Here is a 17,135-nt window from a genome sequence, read left to right on the forward strand (position 1 = left end):
ATACTTCTTCGTCCATTTGGTGAATTATCTCGTGCTATTCGTACTAACCTATCCTCTGACATTCTACTAATCTGTTTGTTCCACTCTTGTTTCCGTTTTGTCACCCATCCATTTATGTCTTCTATATTGCATGTTCTTCTTGATGTTTTCGCTTCTCTTCCTATCCAACAGACTTTTCCCTGATATTCGACGGAGTATTTTCATCTCTGTCGTTTCTAGTAGTCGTCTCGTTTTAGATGTGTCAGGTCTTGTCTCTTGTTTTTGATTCATGTTTTTGTGCCTTGCCTTAGATGTTTGTTCTTCCAGATTGTGTCATTAAGAGATCTGTGATTCAGTGATTCTAAATTGAATTTTTCCTCTGTGATTTCCTGTAGAAAATGTTTTGGTGTTATTTTCATTCTTATTTTTGCTAGTACTAGTTTGTGTTCGCTCCCTGTATCTGCTGAGTTTAAAGTTCGAATATCTAGAATCTGCTTTGGGTTTATTTTTCTATTAGTGACTATAAAATCAATCATAGATTTGTGCCCCCTGGAGATTTTAAATGTATATTTATACTGGAGCTTATGGTCGAAAAATGTATTATTGATTCTTAGTTCGTTAAAAGCTCAGAGATTAGCCATGAGTTCTCCATTTGCGTTGACATCATTATCATATTATTCAATCTTCGTTTATCCACTGCTGGACATAGATCTCCCTCATAATTTTCCATCCATTCCGATCTTGTGCCTCTTGCATCAAATTTTTTTAGATTGTTAGATTTAGATTTTTAGTTTTAGATCGTCAGTCCAACGTGTTGGTGGACGACCTCTGCTTCGGTAGGCATCATCTCTTGGTCTCTATTCCAGTATCCGCTTTATCCATCTATTATCTGTCATTCGAGCCACGTGACCTGCCCAGTTCCATTTCAGTGTTGCTACTCTCTCTACTGCATCAGCCACTCCTGTTCTTTATCGTAGCTGGCGATTTGGGATCTTGTCTCGTAGTGAAACGCCCAACATAACACGCTCCATCGCCCTTTGACACACACGGATCTTTTGAACTGTTCTCCTTGTCATGGTCAACGTTTCCGTACCGTAAGTTAACACTGGCAAAACACACTGATTAAATGTTTTTCTTTTAAAGCATATTGGTATATCAGACGATTTGAAAATATGGTTCAGCTTGCCGAAGGCTACCCAAGTCAGTCTTATACGACGGAGAAGCTCAACGGTTTGGTTATCTTTTCCTATGCGAATGGTCTATGGTCTATGGATCTTGTTCCTACGCATATATCTTCGCTGACTACAAGATTTGTCATCATCTGGGTTTTAGATATATTTATTTTCAATCCCCCTTCTAGCGAGGAAAGGTAGAGCTGATTTAAAAGTTCTCTGGCCTCATCTATCCTATCAGCTATTAGTATAATATCATCTGCAAACCTTAGATGGCTAAGCTTTTCTCCGTTTATGTTTATGCCCTTGTCGGTCAGTTTTGCCCTTTTACATATATATTCCAAAAGCGTAGTGAACATTTTCTTCGATATGGTGTCCCCCTGGCGTACTCCACGTTGTATCGGGAATTTCTGGGTTTGAGGATCACCCACTCTAACACTGACTGTTGCGTTTTGGTATATGTGTTTAATTATATTTATATACCGATAGTCAATTCGGCATTGTGTCAAGGCTTCCAACATTTTTTGTTGATTTCAACATTTTTGAATGCCTTTTTATAGTCGACAAATATTAAAGCTAGTGGTTTATTATATTTAGTGCATTTTTCTATAAGATTTTTTATTACCACTAGGTGATCGTTTGTTCCATAGCCTTTTCTAAAACCCGCCTGTTCTATGGGCTGATAAAATTCCAATTTATTTTCTAGTCGTTTCTTAATTATTTTTGTAAATAGTTTATAAATATGTGAAAGTAGACTTATGGGCCTGTAGTTCCTGAGGTCGGTAGCATCCCCTTTTTTATGAAGTATGATAATTTCTGCGTTATACCACTGGGTTGGTGTTATTGCTTTCTGCAAACATCTAGTGAATAGTTTGGCAAGGACCTGCCATAATCTTTTTCCAGCCACTTTCAAGACATCTGCCACTATTTCATCGCCTCCGGGGGACTTATTGTTTTTCATTTCTTGCACCGAACTTCATTGGGTGTTACCGGTAAAATTTCAGATCCCTGATTGATTATCTTTGGTAATGATACACTCCGGTTACATTGCTGTTCTTTGTATAGTTGTCTATAAAAACTCTCTATCGTGTTCATAATTTGAACTCTATCCTCAATGATTTGCCCCTGTTCATTTCTTAATTTGTGGACGTTTTTTCTTCCAATGGACATGCTCTTGCATTGACATGGTTTTCATTAAATCTTTGTTTCACTCTTGGAACTATTTCATTTCCGATTCGTGAATTAAAGTAACCCATAAGAATTAAGGGTTCTTCATTAGATATTTCATCCAGAATGGTTTGCAATTGTTCGTAGAATGTCTTTCGTTCCTCCTTAGGTTTGCAGTCCTCGGGGCTATAGATAGATATGACATTTAATCTTTGGTAGTCGATTGTAATGTTCATATGTATTATTTTTTCGGAGATATAACGGCAGTTATTTATGTTATCTTTAGATTTTCTTGGAGTGCAAAAATATATTTTTATTTATCAGATCTTCTATTATCTCTTGGTCTTTGTTGTTGAAAGAAATAATGTTATATGTTGCTAATCTAATTGTGAGCTTATTTTTCCTTCTCGTTTTCTTTTTCTTTGCGTGGTTCTACTGGTCTGATCACTTAATCCCGACAGACACCTTTATGCCCATATAATGGTAATGAAACCTGAAGTTGCACCGTTCTTAACTACCACTTAGTAGTGTTCGGGTTTTACCTCACAGAACAAGTAGAAACAAAGAAGCATATAGCGCACCTCGACAATGATAAAGCCTCAGGATGCTGTAGTACATTGTAAACATAATTTTTATACCAAGACTTCTGGTGGTAAGACATTGTCTTATTTTTAAGAAGGTATTTCTGACTTGTTGTATTCTACCAAATAGAACAGGCCAGAAAAGAATACAGATAAAAATAGTATAAGCGAACAGACAAGCAGGCATAATTTATTTTTCTTTAGAAAATGCAAAAATAATAGAAAATATAAAATCCAGAATATTCTCCTTCTGAATCGATCATTTTATAAAAGTTTGGCATAATTGTAGTGGTTTCCTTTTCTATTTGTTTCATTTTCTGGGCATTAATTCTTGTATATTGAGATTTTTACGACGATGTGATCGTTATATCTAATGGAACTACTTTCTTGTACTTTCTTCGTATTGCATTATTTTAGATACCATTTCGTAGAAAGATGTTTGACTACTTACATATTCTGGATTTTCAACTTTTCCCACATTAACGAATTTACCCTTCGCGCTATTAAAACTATTCTCAGCATAACCGTTAAAAGTATATATTATCTTTTTGCAAACTTCCATTTTATACCTTTGTAAGCAAATAAACACATTTATATTACATGCGCTGCATGTAAATAATTATTAACCCCTATTAACTACATATAATAATATGAAAGTTTTGAAACTTGCGTGACTTCCCTTTATGCATTAGAAAGTACATTCGTAAAATCGCTTTTAAAATATTTATTAAAAAAACTTATCACTTTAGTTTCTAAATTTACAGATTCTGAGTAATGCAAAAGCGAATTTTAGTATGTAGGTACCTGTCGATCTTATTAATTAAATGATCTTTTTACATTGCCTAGCAAATTAATTTGTTTTTTAGTAGATTTCAAATAAACAAAAAAAAAATTTTTGTGAATTTCAAAACTGGTAGAAATCCTGTCCTTTTGAATTCGAATTTTTTGACAATTTCAAGAGGGATACTGAACAACAGTGATGCCAGTGGGTTCCCTTGTCGCCCGCCCTCACTGAATTCAAACATATATCTATTTCTTCTCCATTTATTTTAACCCTATTCTCTATTTTTTGAAGTGTCACTTTTACTATTCTTACTAATTTATTACTAATACCCATTTCACGCAGTGTCTTGTATATTTTTTTCCGTTTTACTCTGTCAAAAACTTGTTTAAAGTCGATGAATAGGACCACTGTAGATTACCATATTTGTAGCATTCTGCTTGTATATCGCGCAGCAGGAAAATTTGATCTAATAGGCTGAGTCTTCTGCTGAATCCACATGGATACTCTCCTATATCATTATCATTATCTTTTGTGATATCATATATTTTATATATACTGCAAGTATTTTATATGCAACATTTAGTATTTGGTGTTTAAATATTAATGGAGATAGCGGAAATAAAGATATGTACTATGACAAATAACAAACCAAACTGGGACATTTTTAAGTGTGGAAATTTTGGCAATAAAACATGTGCAAATTCGATCATGATGTGAGGTAAAAGAAAAAACCAGTAGACAAAAAGTAGGAAAATACAAATATTGGAATTAACATATAGAAATAACGCAGGACAACAAATTCGTTAAAGTAATAGGCCGACCATCAAACGAAAGATGGTCGGCCAAAACAACTTTTAAAATATTTATCAAAAATCAATATCACTTTAGTTCAAAATTAACAGATTCTGAGTAATGCAAAAACAAATTTTAATACGTAGGTACCTGTCGATTTAGTCAAATAAATGATCTTTTGACATTGCCTAGCAAATTAATTTGTTTTTTAGTAGGTTTCAAATCAAAAAAACCTCAATTTTGTAACTGGTAGAAGTCCTGTCCTGTTGAACTCGGCATTTTTGTTTAAAGTCCTTGAAGACCTTGTTTAAAGTCGGTGAATAGAGCCTCTGTAGATTTCAATATTCATATCTTACTGCTTGTCTTTCGCGCAGCAGGAAAATTTTGATCTACTGTGCTGCGTCCTCTTATGAATCCACATTGATATTCTCTTATGTCATTATCTAGTTGTTATGATATCTTATCTTTTATACATACAACAAGTATTTTATAGGCAACATTTCGTAGCGCTGCTTTCCTGTAATTATGGCATAAACTTTTGTCGCCATTTTCGTGAATTGTGCATAGTGTGAGGTCCATCCTTTGGATATGTGTTATTGTTCCCTTATTTCTTTTAGCAATTTTCCGAATACTGAATATTTCAGCTGTTACTTTATTTTTTCCAGAGCCCTAATTTTTCTTTAGTTTCCTTCAGTTATTCTGTTTCTTTATATTCTGTTGTGAGTATTTCATTTCAAAGCTCTTTGACGTATTCTTTTCATCTGTAAAGCATTTCCCCGTCACTTACTAAATTCCTTCCAGTTTTGCTTTTTTAATGTACAGTTTTTCTTTGGTATCCTTTTTTTTTCATTTGCCATACCTTGGTATAAGTTTTAATTTCTTTATATCTAAAGCTTTCTTCTATGCGTTTTAATTTACCCTCATTGTAATTTCTTTTCTTTGATTTTATAATTCTTCTAACTCGTTTCCATTGTTCGTTGTATTTTCTTTCTACTATTTTCTTTTTTCTTATAATATTTTGAATCTTAATTTATCGAGTTCTATTTTATTGTACATTCCTTATCGAACCATTATTTGTATTTATCTTTTATATTTCTATTACTGGCTTGCGCTGCTTTGGTCAAACATACTTTTGCGTCCATGTTTATTCAATATTTCCATTTTCTGCATTAGATATTTTACAATTTTTTAGTGACTATTCTTTTATATTTACTTTTTTCTTCTTCTGTCAGTAGTCTAACAGGATTAGTTATTTTTTTTTTTTGATGCTGGTTTCTAGGAACTGGTATAAGCTGTTTCTTTTTTATTCCGACTACAAAGTGATCTGAGTCTGAATGTGTTCTTCTGTATGTTCTTATGTTTTTTATACATTTTTCCATGTCTTTTTTAATGAGCACATGATCGATTTATGTTCACGGTTTCCCATCTGGCGATCTTCATGTTCCTTGATATATTCGGTATTCGGTAAGTAGGTATATCTCTTTTTTTCCCAATTTTGCATTAGCATCACCTTGCACTATTTTCACATCGTATTTGGAAATATTTTCGAATGCTGTATCTAATTAAGTATAGAAGTCGTCCTTTATTTCTATATTTTTTTCATCAGTCGGTTCATATATGTACACACATCAAAATACTCTAGGGGACAAAAACAAAATGAGAGATTACAGAGTGATTTTAAATAATTTATTTTAAATATTTTTAATAAAAAGTTATAAACAAGTGTTCCGAATGTAAAATAAACATTTTTTTCTTAGAATTATTGCAATAGCTCTTAAGAAAATTAAAAGAGAACTCCATAGGTCAAAAAGTGGTAACAGAAAAAAAATAAAAAACCAATTTGTTGCCCCTCAACTCCCAACAAAGTAGTCTTTGGGTTAAATTAGTATAGTGTATGACCTTTACGGTTGTTGATTACTGTCCTTCATCTGTAAGGCAAATTCATGTTCAGATGGTCAATGTCTTGCTGTGGTATTCTGTTCTGTTCTATTGAAAGACCCTCAAACAGTTCCTGTCTTGTATTGAACGCAATATTTTTTTGTAAAATAAGTCTGCCCAATATGTTCCATACATACTAAATTGGGTTAAAATCTGGCGATTGTGCAGAGCATGGTGCCCTGGAAGCATGCGGACGCGCATTGTCGTGAAACAATTGAAATTGGGGACCAACTTGCTGTGCAGAGGGTACAACAGTAGGTTCAAGAATAATATGGCGGTAGTCTGTTGCATTTAGGAACCATTCCATACGAACGATAGTGGTTGTTTTATTAAAAGTGATGCTACCCCATATTATTATATTGCCGCCTTGCTGTCTATGAACCTCCTGCACGGTGGCCAATCGTTCAGCATTGCCAAATCATATTAAAATTCTTGTCCGTCTTGTATCTGGTTCAAATCCAAATCGGGACTGATCTGCGAGCAAAGTAGGGGCCCACTCACGTCTAGCAAAATTTGCGTGTTCTTGTGCCCATTGAAGTCGATAAGCGCGATTTCCTCTGGATAACACAGGCACTCTCACAGGTATTCAAACATTTAACCCTACTTTATGCAGTCTATTTCTAATGGTTTGGCCACTTACAAACACCTGATTGGCTCTTGCAGCCTCATTTGTAAGTGTGATTCAGGTACAGTGCGGTCTCGCAAAGCCTGAAACCTATTAAAGCGGTTTTCGATCTGATTGGTTATCCTTATACGGCCTGTGTGAGGTTCAGCAACATCATCAGTTTCTTGACACCTTATGTATAAATGGTTAATGATACCTATTTTCATGTGGAGCAACTTCTTAGCAACGTCTATTTAACTTCTGCCACCTTGAAGCATCCCGATAGCACGATACTGCGTTTTACGATTTAAATGATGTCTCTCCATTATTGGCAATTGCAAAACTAAATAAAAATCTACATAGATATTACAAATCAAGTACCAATAAAGAAATATTACTTTTTATCTTATACGAGATGCACATTGAAGTTTTGTTAAATTTTTTATATCTGTTACGAGCAATGTCCGAAATTGGACAATCCTAGCATTGTACAGAAAACCTTGTCCACTTCTAGCATTGTACCCCTTTACCAAAAAATAAAGACGTCTATATTCTTTATTGTACAATCTCCGAAATATATATAATCGTCGGACTTTGTATAAACGAATTGCTGTGCAATGTTCGAATTTCAATAAGTAGCCATGCGTCAAAGTTTGAGATAATATATCAGATATCGATTTTTACGATTATTCCCCATTTGTTATTAACGACAAGCAAACATCAATTGAGGTTATAAATCCATAATTAACCAGCGTTTTTGACTTTTGGATTCGTAGAATTAAATTATTTTAAATTATCATACATATATCTTGAAAATCTAAGATGTTTTACAAACATCTTCCCTATATTATAGTGATGTATCTATCTCTTTGAAATGTTTTACTAACAATATCTCTATTGTAGAACAATTTCTTCTTCGATTCGATTTTTCAATTTTTGATTTGGTGTGTTGCTTGTCAATAATAATCGATTCGAACCGATGAGTGTCGACAATTATTTTGATTATTTCGGACATTGTACAGTTTGGGGGTATAATGCTAGAAGTGGACAATAATTTGTGTACAATGTTAGAATTGTCCAATTTCGGACATTGCTCGTAACATATCCATTTCTATCAGCATTACCGTCCAAGTTGGTACAATAATCAACAAAATAACAACAAAGGTTAAAAACATAAATTTGTTTTTGTATTTGCAGCTTACATTGATTTAAAGCTATTAATATAAGTGTCCTCTAGATTATTTTGATCTGTATTACGTTTATAAATATTTTTAGAAATGTTATTTTTTTGGTATTTTTCCCTCATTCTTAGTACCCATATTACCTCTAAAATTAGTTTGAAATCAACGATTATATATTTTAGCTTTTTATTTACCACAAAGCCTGTGTCTAGCATTCTATTTTCTCCTCTGCTACTGAAAAATAAATTGTTATTTATTTCCATTGAGTTTAGCCCTAGGAGTTATGTTTCTTGTAGTGCGACTATTTCGAATTTATATTTTTTGTATTCGTCGAGTAGGTGTTTTAATTTATATGTCCGTACTAAAACATTTTCGTTTATTGCTTTGTTTCCATTAATGATCTGATATGTACATTGTGTTCTTCTCGTATACCTTTACTTACCAAGTCGCTTCCGTTATTCTAGTCTGTTTTAGTGGTGCTGCTAGTTTTTTGTTTTACATTTTTCTCTTTTACTGTCTCTCTCTGCTATAGCCTTAGTTTTACTTTTTTTTTTTCTAAATAATTCATTCTTCCTTTGACATTATCACTTACATAGATTCGTTCCTCCTTTTTTTATTTTAATTTACTTTTATTTTTCTTTAAATCGATTTTGTTATCATAATGTTAAGTTCTACTATGGCAGTAATTTACATCTAGTGATACTTGCAATTCATTTAACATAAAATTATCCAGAGCCTCCCTCAATACTTTTTGATCATTTGTATTAACTTTTAATCGTTATGATATACCATTTTTTCTCCTTCTTTCTTTTTCTAATTTCTCTTTTTTTTCCTTTTTTAAAATCACAGATTTTAAATGCTCCACAAGCAGGTTACGTACGATACGAAGTAGGGAAAATTATGATAAATAACGTTTTAAATTAAATGCGCAAATAGCAATACGCAGAAAAAATACTGTATAAAATACTGTATAAAATTATCAATATATATACTGTATATATATATATATATATATATCTTCTTAACATGCCATACACCAAAGTGCGTAGGCGACTATCTCATTACTAGAATTCTGTTCTTGGCGGCGTGACACAGCTCGCCTGTATTGTGTATTCCTGTCCATTCTTTAATATTTCTTAACCAGGATAATTGTTTGCGGCCGGCTCCTCTCCTACCTTCGATCTTCCCTTGTAGGATTAACTGTGGTATTTCATATTTTGCTCCTCTCAATATGTGCCCAAGGTAACCAATCTTGCGTTTTTTAATTAATTTAAAGAGTTCTCTTTCCACGCCGGCTCTCTTAAGGACGTCATCGTTTCGAACTCTATTCACCCAAGGTATGCGCATCATTCTTCTTAATGACCACATTTCAAATGCTTCAAGTTTGTTGATAGATGTTTTTTTCAAAGTCCACGTTTCCATGCCATAAAGCAAGATGGACCATATGTAGCACTTGACCATTCTGTAGCGTATTTCGAAATGTAGGTTTTGATTACATAGGAGCGGTCCGAATTTCACATAAGTTTGTCTTGCCATTTGTATTCGGGTTTTGTATCTCTTGTTGTGGATCCGATTGGTAATTGATTGTGGTGACAAGGTATTTAAAAGTTTTCACGCGTTTTATGCGATAGTCACCTATGCATATTATCGGGTTTTCCGGAAGGGTTTCTGCTAATGACCATATATTTCGTTTTCAAAATGTTGATTTTGAGGCCATATTTTTTACCTATGCTATTCACCCTATCAAGTTTAACTGCTGATCTTCCAATTTATCAGTTATAATCACTGTGTCGTCCGCATAGCGTAGGTTGCTAATTGGTATGCCGTTCACCTTAATGCCTAATTCTGTGTCTTCTAATGCTTCCGCAAATATATTTTCAACATATAAATTAAAAAGCATCGAAGAGAGTATGCAGCCTTGGCGGACACCTTTCCGGATTTCAAATTCATCCGTATATTGGTCTTGATCAATCCTCACCTTTGCCATTTGGTTCCAGTATAGATTCTGAATAATTCTGATCTCCTTCTGGTCAATGTTTGGCCCTATGTAGTAGTTTCATCATGATATCATGTTTAACATTGGCAAATGCCCTCTCGTAGTCGATGAAGGTGAGGTAGACATCTTTTCGTTGATCTAAACAGTTTTGTATTAAAGTGTTCAAACATAAAATTGCCTCTCTTGTTCCTAGTCCTCCCTTAAAACCGAATTGTGTTGACCCGCTAAGTTCTTCTAGTATCTTGTACATTCTTGAGTGTAATATCCTAAGGAAGAGTTTTAGCAAGTGACTCATTAAACTGATTAAGCGGTGTTCATTGCATTTTGTGGCATTAGCTGTTTTTCGGATCATCACAAAGGATGACTGCAGCCATTCTCGCGGAATGTAGCCAGTATCAATACATAAATTGTATTGAACAGCTTTACCAAGATTTCGATATTATATATATATATATATATATATATATATATATATATATATATATATATTTATATATATATATAAAGATTACGAAGTGTACCCCTTTAAAACACTATCACTACACGATACTGGGTACATAAAATGTTGAAGAGAAATATAAATAATAACAGGTGATTTTCTCGATTCTCTCTTGTTCCTGTACAGATATACAGATCATCATTGCGAATTCTTTGTTTCACTTAAGTTGCTTCTACTGTAGACTTGCTGATGCTTTGAATACTTTTACTCAACCATTAATGCACTAAACTAGAATTTGTTAGCTTGTAAGGCCTCTAAGCCCCTAGAAGGTGGAAGAATACCAGCACTACCATCTTATTCGGAAGCTTGGTCTGTACTTAATCTCAATTCACACACATCCTGGCAATTTCAGCAAAGAAACCCCCCGACATGCTAATAGTGTTCCACTTAAAATCCAATCTCTGATCGACTGTTAATTATTCAGATGACACACACAGATCTGAATGGAAAATTTCTATATATTCTACTAGACTTGTGATGAGTAAAACAAACAAAATATTTATAATTTCAAGAGACACTTTTTTCAAAGTATAAAATTGTTTTTCGTTATTAAATTTTTAAAACACGATATCTTTTAAGTGTATATTGGGAACTGTATAAATTATTAAATTATAAATTATTAATTTATACAGGGCCGGACAAAAGTAAATATATTAAATCAAGTTAAAGGATTTTGAAATTCTTGAACTAAGCCTTGAATACTTTAAAATCGATACACCTTTTAAATTTATATCGATTTCCTGAAATTCAGTTTAAATTCCAGTTTGTCAAATCTACCAATAGCAACACAGACCAACTCTTTTATCCACTTCAAAGCTCTGATTTTCCTTTAGTGTCCGTATTTTATGTCCGAGGTATATTTCGATACGTTTTGCAATCTTTACTTGTTGTTGGTCCCTTTTATCGTGGTTATTATTTTGACGCTATGAATGAGGCAGATAAAATTAAATTTTTGTAACAAAGGAACAAAATAATATAATTTGTTTAATTTGTAATTTGGGAATGGTTTCCGAAATGGATCATAACATCAAAATAAATGTATTTTTAATTAAAATTGTGTAAAATTCCCATAAAATACAGTAGATATTGCAGGAAATTAATTTTAAAACCATAAAAATATATTCCCGTTTTCACAAAAATAAGAAAATCATGTACAGCTGAAAAATAAAATTCTTGTATAATGTTCTTTTATTGACTTCTATTAAAAATCAATAATTTTGTTACAGGTGGCACCACTGGCAAACTTAGAAGACGATCCACAGCTGCCTCCCGATCACGACTAGCAGCCTTTAAACGAACTCTATCATTATACTCACCCCTTCAAACCTGTTATCCAGGTTTCTATCCTCCCTCCCCTGCGCTTTTGGCTGCAGCATACTCTCGCTATAACCCCTACCTTCACACTCCAGCCGCGACAAATTTCCTTCCGCGTCCCACTCCCATACAACCACAAAACCTAGGGATCAACCCTTCAGCGATGGATATCAACACAACGCCGTTGTTTAGGCCACCGCACCCCTTATTTGAAATGTACAACAACTTACGCTTAGCAGTGCCTTTGCAATATCCTTTGCAGCTACCTGGATTGGCTGGCGTCGGCAACTTAAACACCTTAAGTAATTTGAATCTCCCGTCGTCGAGTTGTTCCAGCCCACAAGAACCCAGGTCATCAGGCGAAGGACTGTTGAAACCAGTGACTGTTATAACTAGGAATAATTGAGATTGTAGTAATTCTGTGATTCGTATTTAATTCGTGTATATACTACGAGATGTTTCATTTCAAAATGAGCTAGTCAGCTGTAAGAATGCGAAAAAGCGATAATATAATATATAATCAGTCATATAACTGGTAAAGTCACGCTAAGATTGTTTGTTGAAATTTTGATTTCAAATAAAATAAGGTTCATTTTAAACATATGTTATGTTTAGAACATATTAAAGCAATGTGTTATTTAGACACTTTTAGAAGTTTATTGCAGCTATAGCAGAAACAGTTTTTAAAACAAAAATAAATGATTTTCAAAAGCAGTTTTTTGTATAATCCAAAATTTTTCTGAAGGTTTCTGTTCTGTTCTGAAGGATTCTGTTTAAAATGAGCTGTTGGCAAATAGCAAATAGTATAGGTATTTTTGTTCGTTTAGAATTGAAAATAAAAAACGAAAGCGGAGCGTCAGAAAAATGTGGTATATAACATTGTGAAGTACGCAATGATTTTATTTAGCATTTATTTCTTTTAATGGGAAGGTACACGAGAAGAAAGCATTATTAGTTCTGTTCTGATACTATTTAATTCTGAAAAATTGGTCCTTGTCAAATATTTAGTTGCGAGGAATTCACAATGTGGCTGAATGGATCAAGTAACTATTAAATTTTACTTGATGTATCGGTTTTCAGATTTTTGTTAAAGTATATTTTGAAAACCGCCTCCGATCTGAACGTTGAGACTTAATAAGGAGTTTATTTAACGATGTGTTTTTCCCAACCAAATCTTTCGTAGAAACTTCTATAAGAAAACAATGATGTAGAAATTTATTTCAAGCACATCGTGATAAAAGTATTATCTATTTTTCTAATAGATATAATACTCATATAAAGATAACTTTCTTCTCAAAAATACTATTTCCTTTGGTTATTTTTTGGCGTATCTAACTCAATTTTCGTAAATTGATAATTTTTTTCTTATTTAAGTATTATTATTTGTTTGCGTTTTTATACATCAATAAAAAGATTACAGGAAACCTTAAGAAGGTTGAAGCCCTTTAAGAGCTGTAGCACCATCATGATGATGAAAAATATCGATACAGTTTCTAACCAGATCCAATAGATTCGACGTTTTGCAAATTCAAGTTACATTCTTTGTCTGCGATATTAATGCATATTTTTTTCTGTCACATTTATTTTTATTCTTATCTACTGGATACCTCTTTTTATCCTTCTTCTATACTCGATTTTATTTGTTACATTACTTGTTAGGTAAAACTACTTTTTTTCATTTGAAGTATATAATCTTCTTGGTTTTCTTCTTTGTTATCAGACGTTAGATCTATGATCTACAATTACTGGGTAATTTTTAGTCTTATTTGTGATGTCAAAGACCAGCAGTCCTACGATCTCTTTGGTATTGATTTTGGGAGCCTTTTTCTGTTTGGTTTCACATCTCTTTACAATTTTTTCAATTCCATTTTCTCCCATTCTCATTAAATGGTAATTCCAAGGTCTTCTTTAATCTTTTTTTCATCTCACTACATCTTGATCATCTAATTTTCGCCTGATACCTTTGACACTGATCTAATCCCGTCTAGATTCCCATCTCAGCTGCTCTTTTGGCCTATTTTGTTTTCTTTGTATTAGCTCTTATTTCTGTTACGTATGTAAGTATTAATCTAACGTATGTTTTAAAAACTCTTGTTTTTGTTTCCAATTGTAGATGCTTGTTTTTCTACACTGTCTCTCTTAATGCACCTGCAGTGCGTTTCTGACTTTTGACTGTTTATTTATGGATGTCTCGGTTACTTGTTATATTCACTCAAAAATAATTGAGAGTTATAACTTAATTCATTATTATCCCCTAGATATCTATTTTGCATTTAGCATTTTATGAATAGCTAGTCATACATTCCGTTTGTTAATATTGAAATAATTGTGCCTGTGGAATCTCAAAATCACAAATTTTAGGGGATATAGGCGGTTGCCAAATTATACAATTTTGGTCTAAACCTCTGATGAGTAATCATCTTGCCTATCGGTTACGGATGTTGGACACTAACATGGCTATTTTGACTTGCACCTGGTCCCTAAAAAGCATGGCTTACCGTAAAAAGTTCGGTAGTGGTCAAGTTAAACCATTTCGTAGGTTAAGTTAGGATATTCTTTTTTGTCCTGGACCACTTTTCCCGTGCACCTTACCTTGAAGTATGGTCCAAAGTAGGTCGTATCGTTGTTTATTGCGCAGTATATGGTTGAGATATTCCAGTTGTATATGGTACGTTGTGTGTAGAACTATGTCTATTCAAGAAATCATCAACATGCGTTTATAGCATCACGTTTCAAATGCTTCGAGTCTCTTCAGTGATGCTTCAGTTAAGGTCCATGACTCTACTCCATATGCAACGAAGAATGCGTAGTAAACGAAGTTTTATGTTCACTTTTATATTGTGACTGTTAAAGATTGTTTTCATTTTGACTAAAGGTGATCTTGCCTTTTCGATTCTTGTCTTCATTTCGGTCGAGTTTTCCCACTGTACGTTTAAATTTGCACCTTACTGGAAAAAATTGGTAATTTGTAATATAGGTTGTTATAATGTGTTATGTAATAGGTTTTATGTTTTTGAAATGTAATCATAAATATTCAAATATCAGTACCTTTTTTGTGGTTTCGTGGTTTTTAGCACTTTTTATTCTTATTTACTACAGTGATTGGACTTTGTCGGCTTCATCTTTACAAGGGTAATATGATATGACTATTTTTTACGAGATTTTCAACTCTCTTTTTATTTGCATTTTAATTAAGTATTTTTTGGACTAGTCCTTCTTTTTCTGTGAATATTTTGTCTCTATTTTATCTAAACGATAGTTTATAATGTTAAATTTAAATGTCTCTATTTCCTATTAGACCTCTACATTTGCAGCAATTTTTCTTTTTAAAAATCTCACTTCTGCTGTCTGTATTCTATTGCTGTGTTTTCATTATTTGTCCATCATGGGTTTTTAGTTAAAAGTTTATAATACATACAATACTTTTATTACATTTTTGTGTAATCCAAGTTTTAATGGAAAAAATCAGCTGCAAATCGAAAACGGTATATTTGAAAAAATATCCATGGTTTTTCAAGAAATATTTCTGTATCTAAAAAACGGAAAAACTTAAAAAACTAATGGGACACCTGTATAAAAGTCTTTCTTTAAAAATTTCTTGCACCTTGAAATTGTCATTGCAAAAAAACGGAAGAACTTAAAAAACTATTGGGACACCTGTATAAAAGTCTTTTTTCCAATTTTCTTGAACCTCAAAATCATCATTGCTAAAATGTTCGTCTTTTACATTTCTTTTCCCTCTTTGTTCTTGAATAGGTAAATTAGCACTTACCATCTTCTGGAATATATCTGTGGAGAAAGAAAGCATTCTATACTCTATCGCCCTGAAGTGATTTTAACAAACTGACTTTTAAATATTTTAAGAATTATCTTCTAGCCAAATTTAAGTCCAGATTATTGCAATTATAGAATGAGCAAAAAAAGTACTTGATACCATATTTTGCAGTTTTGTAAACCGCTGTTAGTTACTAAGAGTTTTTTTAGGTTGTAATACTTACTTACTTACTTTTTACTTAGTCCTAAGCCTTTCTACCGTTAGGTGTAAGGCTGGTGGGGTTAAGATTTGCACTGTTGTCTCCATGCTATCCGGTCTTGTGTTAGATTTCGTGCACTTTCCCATGTCAATCCTTTCTTCTCAACTTCTTTTCTGATTTCGTCTACCCACCTAACTCTTGGTCTTCCTCGTTTGTTTTTCCCTTGCATTCTCGTTTCAAACACTCGTTTTGTTAATCTTTCATTCGACATTCTACACACGTGCCCGAACTATCTTAGTTGCCCCTCTACTATTTTTTCGTTTATTGGTTCTAGTTTTAGGTTTTGTCTGATTGTTTCGTTTCGTATTTTGTCTGTCCTCTTTCTGTTTGCTATTTTCCTCAGGAACCTCATTTCCATAGCATTGACTCGAGATTTTTGTCTTCCTGTCAATGTCCATGACTCGCTATTATAGATGATTGTAGGTCTAACTACTGATTTAACGACTGCCGTTTTTACCTTCTCCGGTATTTCTTTTTTCCCCAAAAATGTTGTTTTCATAGTGTTAAATAAGCTTCCTGTTCGTCCCATTCTCTCATTTATTTCCATGTCTTGTTTACCGTTTGATTCAATTATTGCTCCTAGGTATTTAAAATGTTCCACTTGTTCTAGTTGTTTTCCGTTTAATTGTATTGCGTGTGTCTTTCTCTTATTTGAAATTATCATTGTTTTTGTTTTCTCTGTATTTATTTTCATATTTATGTTTGACAGTTCTTCTTCTAGGATTTCAAGGTTGTTCTGTAGGTCTTCTCTGTTTTCTGCTATCAAAACCATGTCGTCTGCAAATAGAAGCTCTGATAGTTGAGTCTGTTTCATTTGCCAGTATCCTAATGTTAGTTTTCTCATTCTTCTCTTGGCTTTCTTTATTGCTTCATCCAGTACCACTGAGAACAGCAGTGGGCTCAACACGCATCCCTGTTTGACGCCTTGACTTGTAGTAAATTCTTCGGATTCCTCGTTGTTGGTTCTCACCGTATTTGTATTATTATTGTACATATCCTTTATTAAATCAATTGTTATCCTGTCAACTCCTCTTTCCTTTAATGTCCTCCATACGTCCTTTCTTTGTATTTTGTCAAACGCCTTTTCCAGATCA

General features: G+C 33.2%; 1 protein-coding gene across 1 annotated transcript in view; it reads left to right on the forward strand.

Annotated features, from left to right (window-relative positions):
* Positions 1-14,729, forward strand: part of LOC140439460 (fork head domain transcription factor slp2-like) — a 31,842-nt gene extending 17,113 nt beyond the window's left edge. Inside the window, exon 3 of the mRNA XM_072529383.1 lies at positions 11,920-14,729. Within this exon, the coding sequence (XP_072385484.1) occupies positions 11,920-12,413 (494 nt within the window). The 3' untranslated portion in view covers positions 12,414-14,729. The remainder of the gene's footprint in view (positions 1-11,919) is intronic.
* The last annotated feature ends 2,406 nt before the right edge of the window (positions 14,730-17,135 follow it).

The sequence above is a fragment of the Diabrotica undecimpunctata genome, chromosome 4 (genome assembly GCF_040954645.1).
Source record: "Diabrotica undecimpunctata isolate CICGRU chromosome 4, icDiaUnde3, whole genome shotgun sequence".
NCBI classification, from domain to species: domain Eukaryota; kingdom Metazoa; phylum Arthropoda; class Insecta; order Coleoptera; family Chrysomelidae; genus Diabrotica; species Diabrotica undecimpunctata.